General features: G+C 28.3%; 1 protein-coding gene across 1 annotated transcript; it reads right to left on the bottom strand.

Annotated features, from left to right (window-relative positions):
* Positions 1-4,133: 4,133 nt before the first annotated feature.
* Positions 4,134-18,332, bottom strand: LOC107447557 (uncharacterized). Its single transcript, XM_016062490.4, has 6 exons — positions 17,990-18,332; positions 15,207-16,462; positions 11,909-12,041; positions 8,733-8,839; positions 5,149-5,245; positions 4,134-4,297 (listed from the first exon to the last, which is right to left on the bottom strand). Exons 1-6 carry the CDS (start codon positions 18,002-18,004, stop codon positions 4,184-4,186), a joined length of 1,722 nt encoding a protein of 573 aa, XP_015917976.3. The 5' UTR covers positions 18,005-18,332; the 3' UTR covers positions 4,134-4,183.
* Between the last annotated feature and the right edge of the window lie 24 nt (positions 18,333-18,356).

Genomic DNA, 18,356 nt, shown 5'->3' with positions numbered 1-18,356 from the left:
TAGAATGATTAGATGTTGAAATTCACCAGAAACTATCCCCGTCTCTTCATTAAATGATTGCATTAAACAAAATTTAAATTTCATCATCCAAAAAAATTAAAGATGACTTTTTTTGAATTTAAATATTTTTTTAACAGAAATATGTTTGCTCTGAAACTGCAAGTTTTTTATTGTCAAATAAAGCTGTTTTTAATTGGATTAAAAAAATTAATATTTCTATTATTTTTTTTTTAAATAATAAAATGTCTCAACAAAATTGCATTTTATAACCAAAAGTAAAAATATCTACATTGTTAATTATTTCATATAAACAAATGTTTAAATAATTATAACTTGACTTTTGTATTTAATTTGTATCTCTTCAAAGCAAAGTTTAATATTTGATAAGAAATTCGTTTTTCACAATTGTGTATTGAGAGTTTGCCTTACAGAATGCACACAAAATCTACCATTTTGAATTTAAATATTGGGGTTGACCTACAAACCAGAAAATTTTGTATGTTTTATTATATATATATATTTTTAAACTTTAATATGATTAATTGAGTTTTTACTAAGAGTTCAAATAGTAACTCTATTCCTGTTTTTCAGAAGATTTTTCATATCTATAAAATTATGTAAATTTCTTTTTATTTATGTATTTTAATGCAGCTAAAAAGTTTAGTTTTCCTTTTTTTTTTTTTTTTTTTAAAGCTTTCGAAGTTTAACTTCCAGCATCTGAATCAATTAACTTGTTTTTTAATGCTTTTAAACATGAAAATAAAACAATATTACAATGATTATTAATCAGTTTCTTCTTGATAATAGGAAAGCCTATACGCAAATAAGGTATCAAATTATATCGGAAATGGCGGGAAAATGTATCGAATTTCGTTCTGGTTTTCTGATTTCCGGATAACGGGTTCTGTACTGTAATAAGGCATCAAATGTATTGATGTTCGAAAACCATCAGTTTATTAAAAAAAATTTATTAAAAATTCTTTCAACGCATTTTAAGATAAACTTTGTATAAAATGAATACAATCTGTGGAAAATTAACTGAGTCTATATCAAATCGATTCTAACTAGTTACACCTGATAATTTGTTTTTTTACTTTTTTCTTCAAAACCATAGATTTTTTTTATTTATTAATTTATTAAAAGACTTTGCCCACCAAACCTCGTAATTGCTTCTCATTCATCATTGAAAATCAAGAGGAAAGAATCGTTTTTGTCCATTTTTTTCCACATTACGTTTGGATTGCATTTTGTAAAATCAATAACATCAAAAATAGGTACCGCCACCCAGAGTTATTACTAAGTGAAGATGGGTAGTGCGCAAATTCGATTTGTCTCAGAATCGGCTTTAATGGGTCACAGTACCCTTGCAACATTTTTTTTTAAATAAAAGGTATAATCATTCATTTTGTGGATGCTTTACATGCTCATTTAACTTATAATCAATAATTTTTCTTCAAAAAATAGTTAAACTGATTAATTTTTTTAAAAATTAAAAAAAATATTGAAAAAATTCAAAATTTTTAAGGCTTTTTTACTTTTACATAGTTTCAAAAAAAAAAATTTTTTTTTTTGTTAGTGCTTACAATATTCATCTTAACAATTTTGTGCATTCATTTGTTGATTTATCAATTAGAAATTTTTTTTTTATAGATTATTTTGTAAAAAAGTACAAAAAAAAGTTACAAATTCCTGTTAGGTATATATAACATGCTGTAAAAATTGTAATACCTCATAAAATGCTTATTCCATGCACAGTTTAAATAAGTGTATTGTACTTAAGATAAAAAAGTTTACTTCAAAGCTTTATCTTAAATAGAAAAAGCACTTTAATGATTGTATGCTAGACAAGTTTCTGTTTTAGGGCAATCTAAAATCATTCATAATTTTTTTAAAAAGTAGATAGAGAGATGATTTTTTTTTCCAGTGTATTTGAAATGTTTGAAGTTTTATTATAAGCAATAAAAAAATATTGATATTTTGGTCATCTTTTGGGTGACCCCTTAATGGATATAAACCGTTTTCTCTTGATTTTCTTAAAACTCGATAAAAGAAATATTTTGTTTCGAAAATATATAATTTTAAGTAAGCACATTTTATTAATATGTTAATTGTAACAAAATGTAATAATAGCTGGATTTAAAAAAAAAAATCAAATGCACTTTTTAAAAAATTAAACAGTAGACCATGCGACACAATACACAGCTATAAATGAGAAGTAATTTTACGTGTTAACAATATATAATTATAACTTTAGTTCATATAACACCTTGCATTGGAAACAGTTTTTATGTTTTTTCCTTCTTCATATTTTTAAGAATTTCGATATAAATGATAAGATTTATATCTGGCAACATCTAACTTGACACTATGTAGAACTGAAAACTACATTGAACATAGATCTAAAAGAAAACGTCGTGGAAATGTAAAAAAAATATTTTTGTCAAATATGAAGAAAAAGGAAAATATCATGGTACATTCCTACTCAACTAACAAGAGAAGGAAAGGAGGGAGGGTCAAGACATGGAATCGGTCTTCTTCCGAGATGGAGTATCCGAGCGTTGCGAATATTTATAGTATATTATATAAAAAGAAAAGGTAATATGAAACATGTTTTCTAATAATTTGAAGAATATTCTATTCCTTTTTAATGTCATTTTTGATGGTTTTTGAAGACTTTAACTAAAATTTAAAAATGCAAAAAGTTAAAAAGAAAATGTTGACAATTTTGTGATTTTAGAAACATTTGTGTTTTAAAAATATGCAGCTTCATAGCTAATTACAAAAAATAGTTTCATTAAATCGTTTCATTCAAGTGACTCATCAGAAAAATTCAATATTCTTTGTTCATCACAGACGTTCTTAAAAGGATTCCCCCAAAATTTTAGAAACAAAATTCTCCGACTTCTCCAGTATTTTAGGAAATTTTCAACAAAATTCTCAATAACGTTTTTGATATGTAAAGAAATTTTTCTTTGGATTATATATCTTTCTTTTTATTAAGAACCAAAATTATTTCATGCAATGTTAAAATTTTAAAACATAGCATTTATAAAATTGCAGACATAGTTATATTTAAGAAAAAATTTGAAACTAAAAATTACTAAAATTAGAAATTGTATCTTTACTAAAGTAATATTCCAATGTTAATAATTAAAAAAAAAAAAAATCTTGTTGCAGTTGATAGATATGATTTTATTAGATATTTACTTTGAAATTCATTATTACTTACTATTACCATCAAATTTGAAAGTGGTTATTTTTTAGGTTTGCTGTAAGTTTTTTCCAGGTTTTGGCGAAAAATTAGATTATTTCCAGAAAGTTCCTAATTTTACCTTTTAAAATCAAATTTTCTGATAATTACAGATTTCTTTGATCCCTTGTAAACCTGTTCTAAACCTAAAATTTCAAGATTTTTTTTCTAGAATCTCAATTAATATTTTTTTTTCCTTCCTTTTTTACTAGACTCTCAATTGAATATTTAAAAATAAAGAGAAATGTTTCAAGCAATAAATTTATAAGATCCCTTAGTTGTTAACAACGTTTACGTGTTGTTAACAACTAAAATACAAATAGAAGATTTAAGAGATCAAAACAAATGTTGAGACTATGGAACTGTAAAGCTCAAAAACAAATGTTTGTCGATAATATATCAAACATTATTTATTTTGAGAATAGAATTATATACTCTATAAACATAGACTAAGCTCGAGTAGCTTTGTGAAAACAATTCTCAAATTTAATAGCTAATAAATAATACAGCTTATTAACTGCTTAAATTGCTGCTATACCATATTAGCGTTATTAAATTGCAACCGAGCCAAACTGATCAATGCGACTTTTTATTCCTATTATAGAACAATTTACGAAATATCAAAAGAGGCCTTGGCGTGCCACGAACTCATAAAATCATCATTTTTTAATTAATAAGGACAATTAAGTGTAATGAAATTGTACGCAAAAACGATTTGTCACAATTTTAACTATTTTTTTTTCAAATTTTAATAGGACATTTGCATAAATTTTCTTGACAAAAAAAAATAATTTTAAGAGTGACAAAGTTGAATGCATTTCAGATTTTTTTTTAATACCAAGTTCGATTTTTAAATATCAAGACTGAATAATTATTTCACAAATTTATGACATAGTTTCTCTTTTATTAACTCTGTTGGTTACACTTTTATAACTATCGTTTTTTGTACAAACACGGTTTAAGTGTTATATCTTGTACTCTAGCACCTTTTTTATTTTTCTTCATTTTCTTGAATTCCAGAAATACAAACAATTTGTGTTCCACATCCTATAGAGAAAGAAAAAATATTTTTTAGAAATATTAAGATTAAATTAAGTCAACAAGATGTTTGAGGTTTCATACTCTTAAAACTAAGGAAAATTAGTACAACATGTACAATACAAAAAAAAAAAAAAAACTTCATAAACAAAATTTGCTTATCCATGAAATCAATCAAAACAATATTCAATATATTTTATTAAATTTTTTGATTATTTTCTACAGATATGGAGCATTTCCTGAATAAAAAAACATTAATCAGATGTGTGCATAGCATCACTTATTACCGAAAACATTAACATAATTTTGGTTTTAGATTTAAAAAAAAGTTCGTATATATTATTAGTTAGTATATTAAATTAGTTAGTTAGCTAGTATAAAAGTTACTATAGTAGGGGGTCATGGTACCCTTGCAACATTTTTTTTTACAATAAAGGTATAATTATTCATTTTGTGAATGCTTTACATGCTCATTTAATTTATAATCAATTATTTATCTTCAAAAAATAGTTAAACAGTTTAATTTTTTTAAAATTTAAAAAAAAAATTCAAAATTTTTAAATTTCTAGGGCTTTGTTATTTTAACATATTTTCAAAAAAAAATTTTTTTTCTTAGTGCTTACAATATTTATTTTAACATTTTTGTGCATTCATTCGTTGATATATCAATTAGAAAATTTTTTATAGATTATTTTTAAAAAAAGTAGAAAAAAAAAGGTTTAAAATTCTCGTTAGGATTTTACGGCATAGAAAATGAGATTAGCATGAGATTTTACGCCACAAACAGAAGCCTCAAATGACCTGTGAAATCATTCATTGTCTATTAAAAGTTACTAAATAATAGAAGAATTTTTACTTACTTTTTTCTCTATAGAAAATCCTAAAGATTGTATGCTTTTAATAAACTGATCCAAATTTGGAATTCGGCTCTCAACTTCAGCTATCTTGAGTATTCCACTGCAATACAAAATAGAAAAATGAAGGTTGCCTGGACGAAAAGTGGGCAGACCTTGAAATGCAGTAGCAATACAACCACCAAAGTAATAAATTAAGGAAAGAAAAATAGAAAGAATGTAGATTCCGAATAACAGATGAACCAGTTCATCTGAGAGCATTTGAACTGAATACAAAGTTGTGCTAAGATGGGCGTGTCCAGAGCAGAGCAAAGCGCAGATGTATGGTTTTTAGGGGCAGAACGGTGAGTGTAATGCAAACACTCATCATTGAATGTTTGTTGCTTATTGCAAATAGTCAGCAGTGTATGCCTCTCACTTTTCTTTAAATATAACCTTGAATGGTGGTAATGCTTTCGCCACTGTATTCTTAAGGCTATTACATCTGTCCACTTACAAGCTTTTTCATAAAACTGCTATGCAAGCAATAAATTATGTTTATTAGAACTATAGTACTTCCCTGGTTATATATTGAGGAATCTTTCTATCACAATGCCTAACATAAACAAGCATATTTTGTAGTTTAATTTATGATTGAAACTTAACAAATTGAAGAATTGTAAAAAGAATATATTATGTTGGAAAAGCAACAAAATTAACTTTAGACCATTGGACTCGAGGGACCATAGAGTTATAAATATAACTTAGCAAGCCCATGTCAATAATCTTTGTCCTCATAATGAAACCATGTGACTATTGGGCAAATAGATAAAGAACACTTTCAAATCCCATTTCTCCTGTGTTAGTTGAATGAAAGAAATTTTATGCTGAAATTTCTACTGAAATGTAAAGCTGAAAAGCGTTAAATATGGTAATTTATTGCTCCACATTTAGTTGCAGAGAAAAATTTTATTTCTATAATGTAGAAGGCAAAGTTTTGGCAACAATGTTGTTTCTTTCCTTCTGCGCTTATTCACATTGTATATGAAGGTTTTCGAAATAAGTTTTAAACGGTAATGTATTATTGATTAATTATGAAATATATTTTTTGACAATTTTAAAATTTTGGAGATTCATAGAAAAAACTTCTGTTACAACTTGCTTTGCTAGCGTAAATTATATGAAATCTTTTAAAACCATTTTCAAAACTTAAAAAGTCCCCTTAAGTGAGAATCAAAAATTTTTTACCATTTTAAAAACCGTACAGATATGAAAATTTTCTTACTGTCATAAAAATGTAAACAATTTGTTACAATATCTATGCATTAAAAATTTTTTTTTTTTTAATTTAGTTGCGGCTTGACGAAAAATTATCCAATATTTCACTGTATCGCTAATTTTAATGTTTCTAAAACTTTTAACTTTTCTCAATTGCTTGTATACAAAATAAGAAATTACCAAAAAAAGAGAATTCCTCTGAGCTGTCACATGACCCTTCTCTCTCTGACAAAATTGCTGAATTAGAGGGAGCAAGTGATTGTTGAAACTCTGATGTTTGGGACTAAGAAAGATGGGGAAATATAACAGCGGGCTTTCTCTATTTGTATTTTTGCTCTATTGGTGGAACCACTTAAAATTTCTCCAACATCAAATAAATTATCTGTGGTTACCCAAACCAGCAATTGATAACTTTAAAAATACTAATTAGGTCATGTATTCTTTTGATGATACAACAATAACGCTAATTATTCAGATAACCTGTCATGATAATTAAAATTAACCTGGCATTAATAAATAATTAAGTTATAGAATGCGGAATAAACTAACTCTTTGGATTAGAGCTCTAAGCTAGCAAACATCGATGTTATCATTAAATTGTTTAACTAAACTGAATTGTTTATAATTTACTTCAAAACAATGGATTCAGCTAAATCAATGAGAAAATTCCATTTTTAAATGTCTCTGAATAAAAAATATAATCAAAAAATCCAAAATCTGCCTTTGTAATCTGTTTACAATTGCACTTTTAATTTCATGTTGAATGTCGTAGTTTTAGAGCCTGCGGTTTGCCCACAATTGGGTTTGCAGACATACACAAATTCGTTATTTTATTATATGTATAGATAAAAAATTATCTTTTAAATTTATTACAAGTCATTTTCTTCAAATTGAATAATCGGGGTGAATCTTTGTGGTGACGTACCTAAACTATATAACAGCATGTTGTTTCTAGTTCCCGATTGTTAGCAAAGCTAAATCAAAACCACCAGCAATACTGAGCAAATCTAAAAAAAGATCTACTCTAGAAAGACCAAGGCTGTCGGGGATATGGTCCGGTGTAGGTTGACAGTTTTAAAACATGTTGGGAAAACCTTTATTTTGTTTTTGTATCTCATACATTACAGATGATCACTGCAAAAATGAGAAATGACAGTCTGCTCTTTCTGTTGCACTGAAGGGACAGGGAACCACCATGGCGACTACTCTGATACCAGTGGTGAACAGGAGGTACAGCGGGACTGTGTAGAATACAATAAAGCGAGAATACACTTCTGGAAAAATTGAAACAAGAGCAGAACTGTGCCACTTTTAGCAAAGGATTCAGCAGACTCATTGCCAGAAATGTCAACATGGAAAGGGATCCACTGCAAGTGGATTTCCCTAAAGATGGAAAGACTTTTCAGCTTACTCAGAATAACCATGCCACAGTGCCGGATTACCTATTAGGCCAGACTAGGCCATTGCCTAGGGCCTCCTTAAAATGGATTTTTTGAAAATAAATTTAAAAAAATTTATGATTCTTAAAAATAAAAAAATCAATTTCAAATATATATTAATAAAATACGATAATTTTTTTACGTTATGTTAATCATATTTATTTATTACTTATTTTAGTTTTGACTTAGAAGTATTATTTTAGTTTATGTATTACAAGATTTTCTAATGTTTTTCAAGTTCGAATTTGTCATTCGAAACAAATCAAGAATGAGCAAAGAAGCATCATGTTTCAAAAGCAATTAGACATGCTAAGTTTGATGTTTATCAAATCGGATGTTCTCCTAGAAATTAATATTGATAAAATTATAGATGAGTTCATTGATAGCAAGAGCAGAAAAAAAGATTTTTGAATACCAATTTTATAGTAGCGTTAATTTTGTAAAGTGTTAACAAATTTTTTCAAAATTTTATTATTTTTTAGTTCTAATTTAACAAAATAAAGTAAAATTTAATTTATTATTATTTATTTTTATATTAAATATGCTTTCATAAATGAAAAGATATATAAATAATTTCATATTTGAATAAATAAAAAATATACGAAAAAAAAATTAATCTAAGGGCCCCAAAAATTTGAATGGCCTAGGGCCCCGCGTACGCTTAATTCAGCATTGCCATGCCAAAATTGTCCTCCACATCATGCCAATTTGAAAGATGTTGGATGGTAATAGGACATTACATGAAACACATATAATGAAAATGACAAGTAAAAAATGTATTTTAATGTTTAATGAAAAATAAAATTTTTAAATCCAACCTTAATACTTAAATACATACATATTAGTAATTTTTTTATACACAATTATAAACTGAAACTATTTTTGTTAATTTACCCAAATTTAGCAATTCTGTATGCTTCTTGGATATATTCCTTCAAATTAGTTCCCATGAGAGATAAACAAAACACAACAACATCAACACTTTCATTTGATAAAGGAACCTAAAAAAACAGAAAATATAATTACCACTTTAAGATTATACTCCGAGTTAAAACACTTTCAAGTGAGGAAAAAAATTGACTAAAGATTCTTTGATTCAAAATATAAAATGTTTTAATAATTCTATTCCATATTTAAAAAAATTCTAATAGTTCAGTTAGTGATTTCTCTAGCATCCAGTTTCTTTTTTCAAAAATTCTAATATTAATTAGTTAATGATCTTTATAGTATCTCACCAGTTCCTAATTTTGAAAGTCTATTCTAATTTATTCTGTTTTTTATCCCCCTTTTTTTATTATATTGTTCAAACTTGTTCCTGTTTCTATTGGATAAACCACTTTTTAATTCTTTCTTTATTTCTCTAACATTATTTCTTGTGTTTAAGCATGGAGGAAGGGTCTTGTTTATACAACCGAAACTATACTATGTCCCTTTCTGTATTTTTATTTATGTTTCATTCACTTTTTTTTTTTTTTTTTTTGCTTAGTCTACATAGCACAAAGTAAGTTTTTAGATATCAATCTTAATTTAGAGAGGAGATGAAACATTTTAAATTAAAAATTTCATTATTTCTTAACGTAATTTTCAGTAGTTAAGGCAAACAAAAAATCAATATTTTGTAAAAAGGAAAAGAAAAGACCTACTTAGCATGACTTAAACATCCCTACTTTTAATGAAGTTATAAAAATATGTATACCATATCTATGACCAGTAATACAGGATATTTCACAAGCACAAATCCATACATTTATTAAAATTAAATAATAAACTAAATGAAATACTAAAATTAAAAACATTTACAAGAAAACTAAATGAAAAATATTTTTCATTTCTTTAAAACTGGGGAAATTAATTCGAATTTCAAATGAATCTAATAATTCAGACAGCGCATGGGAATATATTTCGTGAATACAAATCAAAATGAAGTTAATCAAAAAAAAAAAAAATTTTCATCTTCATAATTTAACATTTAAAATAAAACAAATGGTTTGTAATTTTTATCAAAATATTCAGATAAAAAAGTTCAAGTGAAAATTAAAGTAAAATTTTTTTTAAAGTAAATATAATTAGTTTCGCTACAAGTATTTGTGGAAATTCTTTTGTAAGTTTTCAATTTGGAACAATATTCAAATACCAGAAAAAGAAAATGCTATCAAGAAGATTCTCATTATCATAAATTATGAAGATAAAAAAATCAACTTGTGTTACTCTTGAAATATCTCCTTTCTTGAATCAGTTAAAAAAAATAACTAATAGTTTGAGACTAATCTTCAATTGATATGAATCCATGGAATCAACCTAAGTCCGTATGAGAATACAAGTTGATGCCTGGTCCCAAATAAATACACAAAGTAATCCAAATCGGTGAATAGATTAATATCAATTTTAGCCCCGAAGTATTAGTTACTTTTTTGAACTGATTTAAAAAAGTAGATATTTTAAGAGTGACACATATTAATTTTCATATCTTCATTTTCATATCTTCATTGAATATAATAATTTATGATAATGAGTATTTACTTGATATCATTTTTTTTTTTGTACTATTGAAATCAAATTGTATTTGAATTTTAAAACAGGACAGCCATCTACAGAAGAAATGAATAAAATCAATAAGTTATTCTTCATTTGTTTTGACGATTTACTTTTATACAAATGTGTACAAAATGTATACGTTAATTTCAAGATCCAAGCACTAAACTAATTTCAATGGGATGACAGTCCATGGAGGGCCAAGGCCTACTGTGCCCAACTCAGTTTTCTTGAGTTTCGGCTCTGGGGTGCTGGAAAATATGTTCTGGTTGGGGGGTCAGCCAAATGTAGAAACCCCAGTGTTTAGTACCCAAGCATGCATTTTATCGATCCATTGAAGGAATGAAAGGCAGAGCCTACCTAGCCCGGTCTGAGGATCGAATCCAGAACCTGTGGCACGAGAGGGCAAAAGGCTACCACTCAGCCACTGGGCGTCAGATATCCAAGTATTAGGTATTTTGAAATACTAAATACAAAATATCTGATATGTTGATACAGGTCAATCTATAACATATAGCATGAAAAGCAATTTAATTAATACAATATAAATTTCTTTCTTTTTCAAGTCAATAAAAACGAATTTGATATTATCGTAATAGTTTTAAATCACAAATAAAAATGAGAAATGAACATCTCTATTCATGCATGCCGTAAAGTATCCCAATTGAATCCAAAACATAAATGTTTTACGTGATATTTTATAACACCAGTAATTTTAAGAAGGCATAATGAATTATATATTCTAAAAAATAAAAATATATTATAAAGAATAAAAATATTACGCACACAAGCTACATAATATGTTAGCAGTTGAGATGAACAAAGTAGAAGTAAAGCTTACTTTATGTAGTAAAAAGTTTTGAGAAATGTAGTAAGAAATTTCGAGGCAAAAAGGCACTTAATAAAATATAATTGATATATGATAAAAAATTATCAAAACTCTTTATAGAATTTGAAGCATAACAATTTTTCTATATATTTCTGCTTTCATTTCTGAATACTTTATATAATCAATAAAGTTTTTATCACAACTTAAAAATATGCTTACAAAATATACTTTTAATTTAAATCAATGATTTCCTTGGGAAAAAAATTAAGTGATTCAAATTTCCCTAATCACAATGGAACAGAATTCCTAACAGTGATGCAAAACAATATTTTGTAATTTGAATAATGCTATTATTATTATTATTTTTGTAATGACTATTTATATTATTTTTCAAAATATGCTGATGTTATTGGAGTTAAAATACATTGGAATGAATTGTTCAGGTGCAATTTAGCTGTTATCAGGATCTTCATATGAATAAAGAACAAAATTGGCATTTGGTTATTTGTTTCCATATATATAGATAAAACAAAGAAAAGAAACTCTCAAAACAGGAATAAAATGTTCTACTGATTGCTATAAAATTCAAAAGGGAATATAATCAGCAAAACACAAGTAACATCTTCATTAAATTTATTTATGATAGAAAATACAATTAAATCAGTATTTTAATATGTTCAACAATAGTTAAAGAAAAGAAACATTTTACCTTTGAAATATTACACGGAGTCACAAAATCATTCAATGCTACCAGATCAAAGCTATGAATAATGCAGCTTGAAAGAGTACGTGCAATTTTAGCATCACCACATCCCATGTCAGCTATTGTTATATTTTTCTTCCTGTTAAAACATGACAAACAAAAGTGACAAAAAAATAAAACAATAAATAAACTATCATAATATAACAAAAATTTAAACAAGGCACAATTAATATTTTTCTGCAATTTTTTCTAATTGAAATTATATTAAGTTCTTCAATGTAATTTTAATTAAATCGAGGAATGAAATAAATATACAGTTAAAATACAAGGGCCTTCTAATGTGCGACATTGAACGAATCACGAGAGAGAGTGCAAAAAATTTTTTAGTTAGTATCCTACAACCTGGGTAACATCGTATATGTGTGCCAAATATTACCATGCGTTAGGTAAAAGAATGAAAAAATAGATAATTAATAAAATTATTATGCTTTTGAGATTAGAACAAGAACACTAAACAACAACATTAATGTATGAACTTTAAACAAGAAAAACAAGAGTAAGTAAAGTTCATACAGCTTAAACATTGTTTCAGGCTCTTTTTTTTAATAATTAGCATATTTTATTTAAAGCAAATTTTATACATATTTTACTTATACATAATACATAAAAATACATAGAAATAATACATTATACAAATACAAAAATTATTATTTATAAATAAAAATACATAGAGCTTTTTTTTCTAACAGCAACCACAGAACTTAACATTCTTCACTATGGAAGTTGCTGGAAATGTTGCCTATTTTGTGTTGCCTGATGAGTATCTTGTGATCAAAGCCACGGAGGCGAGAAAATTCCCATAACGCAGATACCCGTTCATAGGGTGGGCCACATTCACATATAACAGATGAGAACACACTGGGGAAAACATTCATGCCCTGAGCGGGATTCAAGCCCACAGCCATTGGCTTCGCAGTCAGGCACGCTAACCACTTGGTTAATTTTTCAGAACTAATCATGTGGATTACAAATTTAAACTTTATGCAATAAAAAGGTATTTTCCTATCAATTTTTTTTTATTAACTTGCATTAAAACAGGTTTGATTGAATAAAATTAGCACATTTAACATCTGACTTTAAATACTACATGCTATGTGTTAGATCTGAAAAATTATTATTTATAAAAAAACTATAAATTAAATTCTATTTTTAAATAAGAAGTTTTTGATGTTACAGCTTAATCTACAGTTAAAATGGTTGAAAACTGACGAAGTGAAGCATTTAAAAACCTGCCTACCCTGAGGTAAAGTTAACAAGTTTTTTTTATTTATTAATTTTTTTACCTGAAGCGTGTGATACAGATACGAGGGTGTTTCGAAAAGTAAAGATACACCATACGCCAGAGGAAAAGAAAAGTTTTGGCGAGCAAGTTGGCAACACAGGTTTTAACCTTGAACCGTTAGCTTTCTCCTCACGGTCGTTTGGCATTTCAACGTTGATTCTGGTTGGAGTAGGTCGTATTTAAAATGACTGCGGCAATTCAGAATCCCGCCAAATGCGAAGTGCGCTCCGTCATACGTTTTCTTCATGCAAAAGGTCAGAGACCAGCGGATATTCATAAAGAAATTGTTTCTGTTTATGGGAACGTTATGAATAGACAAAATGTAACTAAGTGGTGTCGTCATCTCTCTGAAGGTAGGACCGATATTCATGATGAACAAAGAACAGGTCAGCCATCTGTGATGCCCTTCTTCAGAGAACGGAGGAAGCAATTCGTGGAAATAGACGTCTCAAATTGAAAGAATTGCGTCAGATCATACCGGAAGTGTCAATGACAACTCTTTGTGAAGTTGTGACTGTCAAGTTAGGGTACAGGAAATTGTGTGCGCGCTGGGTTCCAAAAATGTTAACAGAAGAACACAAAAAGAAAAGGATGGGCTTTGCACTCGACTTCCTCACACGCTACGCAAAAGCAGGTGATGAGTTTCTTGATCACATTGTGACAGGTGACGAGACGTGAGTTTAGCACCATACACCTGAATCCAAACAACAATCAATGCAATGGCGCCATTCGAATTCCCCCAAAGCCAAGAAATTCAAAACTTCGATTTCAGCAAAAAAAATCATGGCTTCTGCATTTTGGGACAGACAAGGCATTCTTCTGTTGGAATTTATGCCTCCCGGAACGACAATTAATGCTGCTGCATATTGCCAGACTTTGAAACGTATTCGAAGGGCAATTCAAAACAAACGCAGGGGAATGCTGACAAATGGAGTCCGCTTGCTTCATGACAACGCTCGGCCTCACACAGTGCTTGTAACCAAAGCACTACTCAAACAATTCAAATGGCAAGTATTGGACTATACGCCATACAGCCCGGACCTTGCGCCCAGCGACTTCCATTTATTCCTTTACCTGAAGTCACATCTTGGTGGAAAATCATTCCACGACGATGATGAGATCAAAGATGAAGTTGTAATGTGGTTCTGACAACAGGCGGCAATCTTCTATGACTGTGGGATACAAAAGCTTGTGCACCGACTTAACAAAGGTTTGGATAACGAGGGTGATTATGTCGAAAAATAATAAATAATTGAGTCAATAAGATGTAACTGACGTTTTCTAAATAAATGTTTTTTTTTTTAAGGAATGCGATCCATTGTACCTTTACTTTTCGAAACACCCTCATAATTGTTAAAATTTGAGGAGCTATACGGCAATTTGAGTCGACCTATTTTCTAATATTTGAACCGTATAATTTTCATAATAGTTAGAAATTATAGGAAAATGATGCTATACATTTTTTTTAGCAAACAAGCCCAGACTCAGCTTAGCTCATCTCTACCATGCCTCTTCCCTTATGGTATAATAGGGTCCATCTTTTAAGAGCCTGCCAAGTGACCAAGAGGTTAGTGTACCTGACTGTAAAGCTAATAACTGTGGGGTCGAATCCCGCGCAGGGCACGGATATTTCTCTCTGAGTGTTGTTCTCTGTTGTGTGTGATGCATGAATGTGGTCCAGCCTATGAACCGGTATCTGTGGCAGTGTGGCAAAGATAATGTTGCTTGGTTCATAGGTGCACGCTGGTTAAGGTTAAATGAGCAACACTTCCGGCATCTTCTGAGGCGAAGAACGTAAGTTCAGTACCTGTCGTTAAAAAAAAAAAAAAATCACATTTTAAGAAAATTGCCATAGTTATTTTATATGATAACTTGAGTAACAAGATCAAATTAAGTTTTGCTTAAAGGATTTACAAATTTGGATTTACATTTACTAGAATAAAAAGTAATAATCTTACTTACATTTTCTGCAAAGAACTAATTATTTTATCCACAGGATTCAAAGGCCATTTAGAAACTTGCAAACTATATCCTTTATGATAATCCATATATTCCTCTCTATTCTTTTGAAAATAATTGAAAGAATCTTTCCCACTTTCTGTGTAAAGCTTTTCATTTAGGTATCTGAATTTTGCTCCTTGAAGTTTCTCAAGAGCCTTATTTTTTAAATTGGATGCAACACTTTGTGAAATCACTTTTCCATCTTTATTTGCTAAACTAACCTTCTGAGTCCTATCAAAATCATGGGATGAGGCTGTACTTGCTGTAGCAACAACTTTTTCATTTTTATTAACTTGAGTCCTAACAAAATCGCTAGATGAGGTTGCACATGCCGTGGCAACTACTTCCTTTTTATTCAATAGAGTCCTATCAAAATATTTTATCGCTATCAATTTTTCCTTTTTATTAGAAGTTGATGCTAATTTATCTCTTGAAAAGGTTTTGGATTCTGTGTTAGAGCCATCACTATCATCTGCACATTCTTCAGACGATTCTTCATTTAAACTTACAGATTCAGTCTCAGACAATTCCTCTTCATAATTTGCAGAAGCCAATAAAGAAGGGTCATCTTTTATCAATTTCTGAATATTTTTATAAATAGAAAAGCTTTCTAATTCATTTCTTAATATTTGATCCTCATTTGAATCAGATTCACTAAAATTTTCAGTCTCTGTTTTTTGAAGAACCGAAGCTTTTTTACGGTCTTTTTTGCTTTTATTATTGAAACTGTTAGAGTCGCATGATAGGTTTTTCTTACGTTTTGGGTTTTTTGCAGAAGAAAGGTTTAAGTCTGAATGCTTCCTTTTAACTTGAATGTTTTGAGAAATTATACAATCACTAGATTTTTTTTTCAGAGAAACATTTTTCTTGATGCTTTTCACGGACTGTTTGAAACTTTTTTTAGCTTTTGTAGAAGCTAAAAACTCTTCCTCGCTATCATGCATGGTTCCTTTTTTAATGTCTGCATCAGCGCTGATCTCATTGGAAACAGTGTTAGCTATATGGCCAGAGTCCAAAATTAATTTAGAGATGTTTTTTGAATTTTTTTTCTTTTGAAAAAATAAATCCTTTTTTTTCCCTGAAATGTTCCGTTTTCTTTTCTTTTTAGAACTACAAGATTTTGCATTTTCATGAGCTTCATCCAGCTTCGTATTATTCTCATAGTTTATGTGTTTTTTTCTAAATTTCATTCTCTTTCTACCTTTTTCATCCATTAGCTAAATGAGAAAATTAGTATAATTACTATTTCTTTTTTAAAAAAAAAAAAAGAATAGAGTAAAATTTTTAAGGATAGAATAATTAAAAGAAAAAACGCTAATACCTATAAATTTAAGGATTAAAAAGACAAAAAATGTGTTGAAATAAAGAATGGATTTCTTTTTATTCTTGAAAAGAATTAAATTTTATTTTTCAGCCATACTAGGAGGGTTAAATGAAAAACTTTCTGTGAACAATAAATCTCAATCAAAAACCTTTCTCCACGCAATTGGTTATTTCTTGTAATCAGTTTCAACTCTTTTGTCACCACCTGATTTCGGCAAAATTCCTTTGAAAATCATGATTTTTTTAAAAAATGTTTTAATTTTTTATAAAACTCCATAAGGTCAGGTTGGTTTAAGTGGGTACATGGGAGCAAATGGGCATATATTAAAAAACATCTATTTTTTCCCTTTAAACTGGGATAATTTGTTTATAATGTTTAAAGACAATACATTTACTAGGCTTGCGGCAAGCATTTTTATTTTCGTTTTAGAAACTAATAAATAGTTTAACGATCACACACTATCTGTTTTTAATTAACTTCAACAGTGTGTAAATTTATACTGCTGGAGAACTTTCTTCTATCATTAAAAGCTGGCAAATACTATTAATTTTAGATTACAGTGGCAGATGAACATCTAAAATATAAATATACATAGAAATTTTAGATAAAATTTCAAAATTCCTTTTATAATGAATTGTTTTCAGAGGTGTGGGGGGTATATGGCTAGGATTAGAATATTATGCATATATTATGTAGTATGATTAGAATATTATGTTACTTCTATTTTAACTTTAGTAAGCATCTAATGCTTTATATTTTACAATGCAACAGCTAAAAAATAATGTACTTGTTTGATTATAGCCCTACATAGTAATTTCAACACAGAAAACAAAATTTTTTTAATTTTATTTTCGATAGAGAAAAAAAAAATTATAAGGGGGAAATAACAATATAACAAACATATACAATTAGAAAATTACCATAAACAGCACAACTTAGTGAGTATATTTAGAGATAAAGATGAGTTTCCATACAAGTTTCTGCTTTCATATGGTATTTTTTTCATGTAAAACAAAACAACTTCCATACATAACTAAATGGAAATTTTGATAGCCATGAACATTATCGCTTGAATTTAATACTACGAAAAAAATGATTTCTTAGCACTTTTTTTTTATATATATACTCATGATACCTTCATTTAAGAGCATTTTATCTCTAAAACAATATTTGCATAGGTTTTTCAGGAAATTTATACTAATTTTAGACTATATATATACAGAAATGTAAACTTTTAATGGACTGAACCGTATTTGTTGATGTTAAAAAATTATTACCGGAACTCAAAAGAGTGCTAGTGAAAACAATAGCATGGTTTTAGTCAGTTTTACAGTAAAAAATAATCAACATTACATTAGCTAGTATCATCCATCATCTTTACTCCTAAAAAGGTTACATTTTTTTTAGAAACATTACTAACCTGTGCGGAATTCATGTATTCCAGTGCGCAATGATTTCTCGTGGAAAAATAAGACTGAAAAATATTGAAAATCAAAGAAAGAACCAAATAAATTTGTACAAATACAATTGATTAATTGATCGTTACACGTTTGACATCATGATGGAATCATATCTCTTATGCATTTCAACTTCGCTTAAGCCTAAGCTACTAGATTTTAATTTATCCATTAAAACGTTTCATCAAACAGTAAATGTTATTTGAAAACGATTGAATAAACAACAAAAATTGACGAAATTTTAAATTTTTTTTAGTATTTAAACCAAAGACATGAGCAAATTGAAGTGGTTTCATTAGATTATACGCCTTTAACTGCCTATTTCTGTCT

The sequence above is a fragment of the Parasteatoda tepidariorum genome, chromosome 7 (genome assembly GCF_982258835.1).
Source record: "Parasteatoda tepidariorum strain Cologne lab strain chromosome 7, Ptep-v5.0, whole genome shotgun sequence".
In the NCBI taxonomy this organism is placed as follows: Eukaryota; Metazoa; Arthropoda; class Arachnida; order Araneae; family Theridiidae; genus Parasteatoda; species Parasteatoda tepidariorum.
This window is presented reverse-complemented; position numbering and strand designations above follow the sequence as displayed.

Coding starts and splice junctions, on each gene's coding strand:
- LOC107447557 (XM_016062490.4), bottom strand. Junction 8,840..11,908: donor CTCCGTGTAATATTTCAAAG/GTAAAATGTTTC, acceptor CTGTTTTTTTAG/GTTCCTTTATCAAATGAAAG. Junction 4,298..5,148: donor GATTTTCTATAGAGAAAAAA/GTAAGTAAAAAT, acceptor CTTTCTCTATAG/GATGTGGAACACAAATTGTT.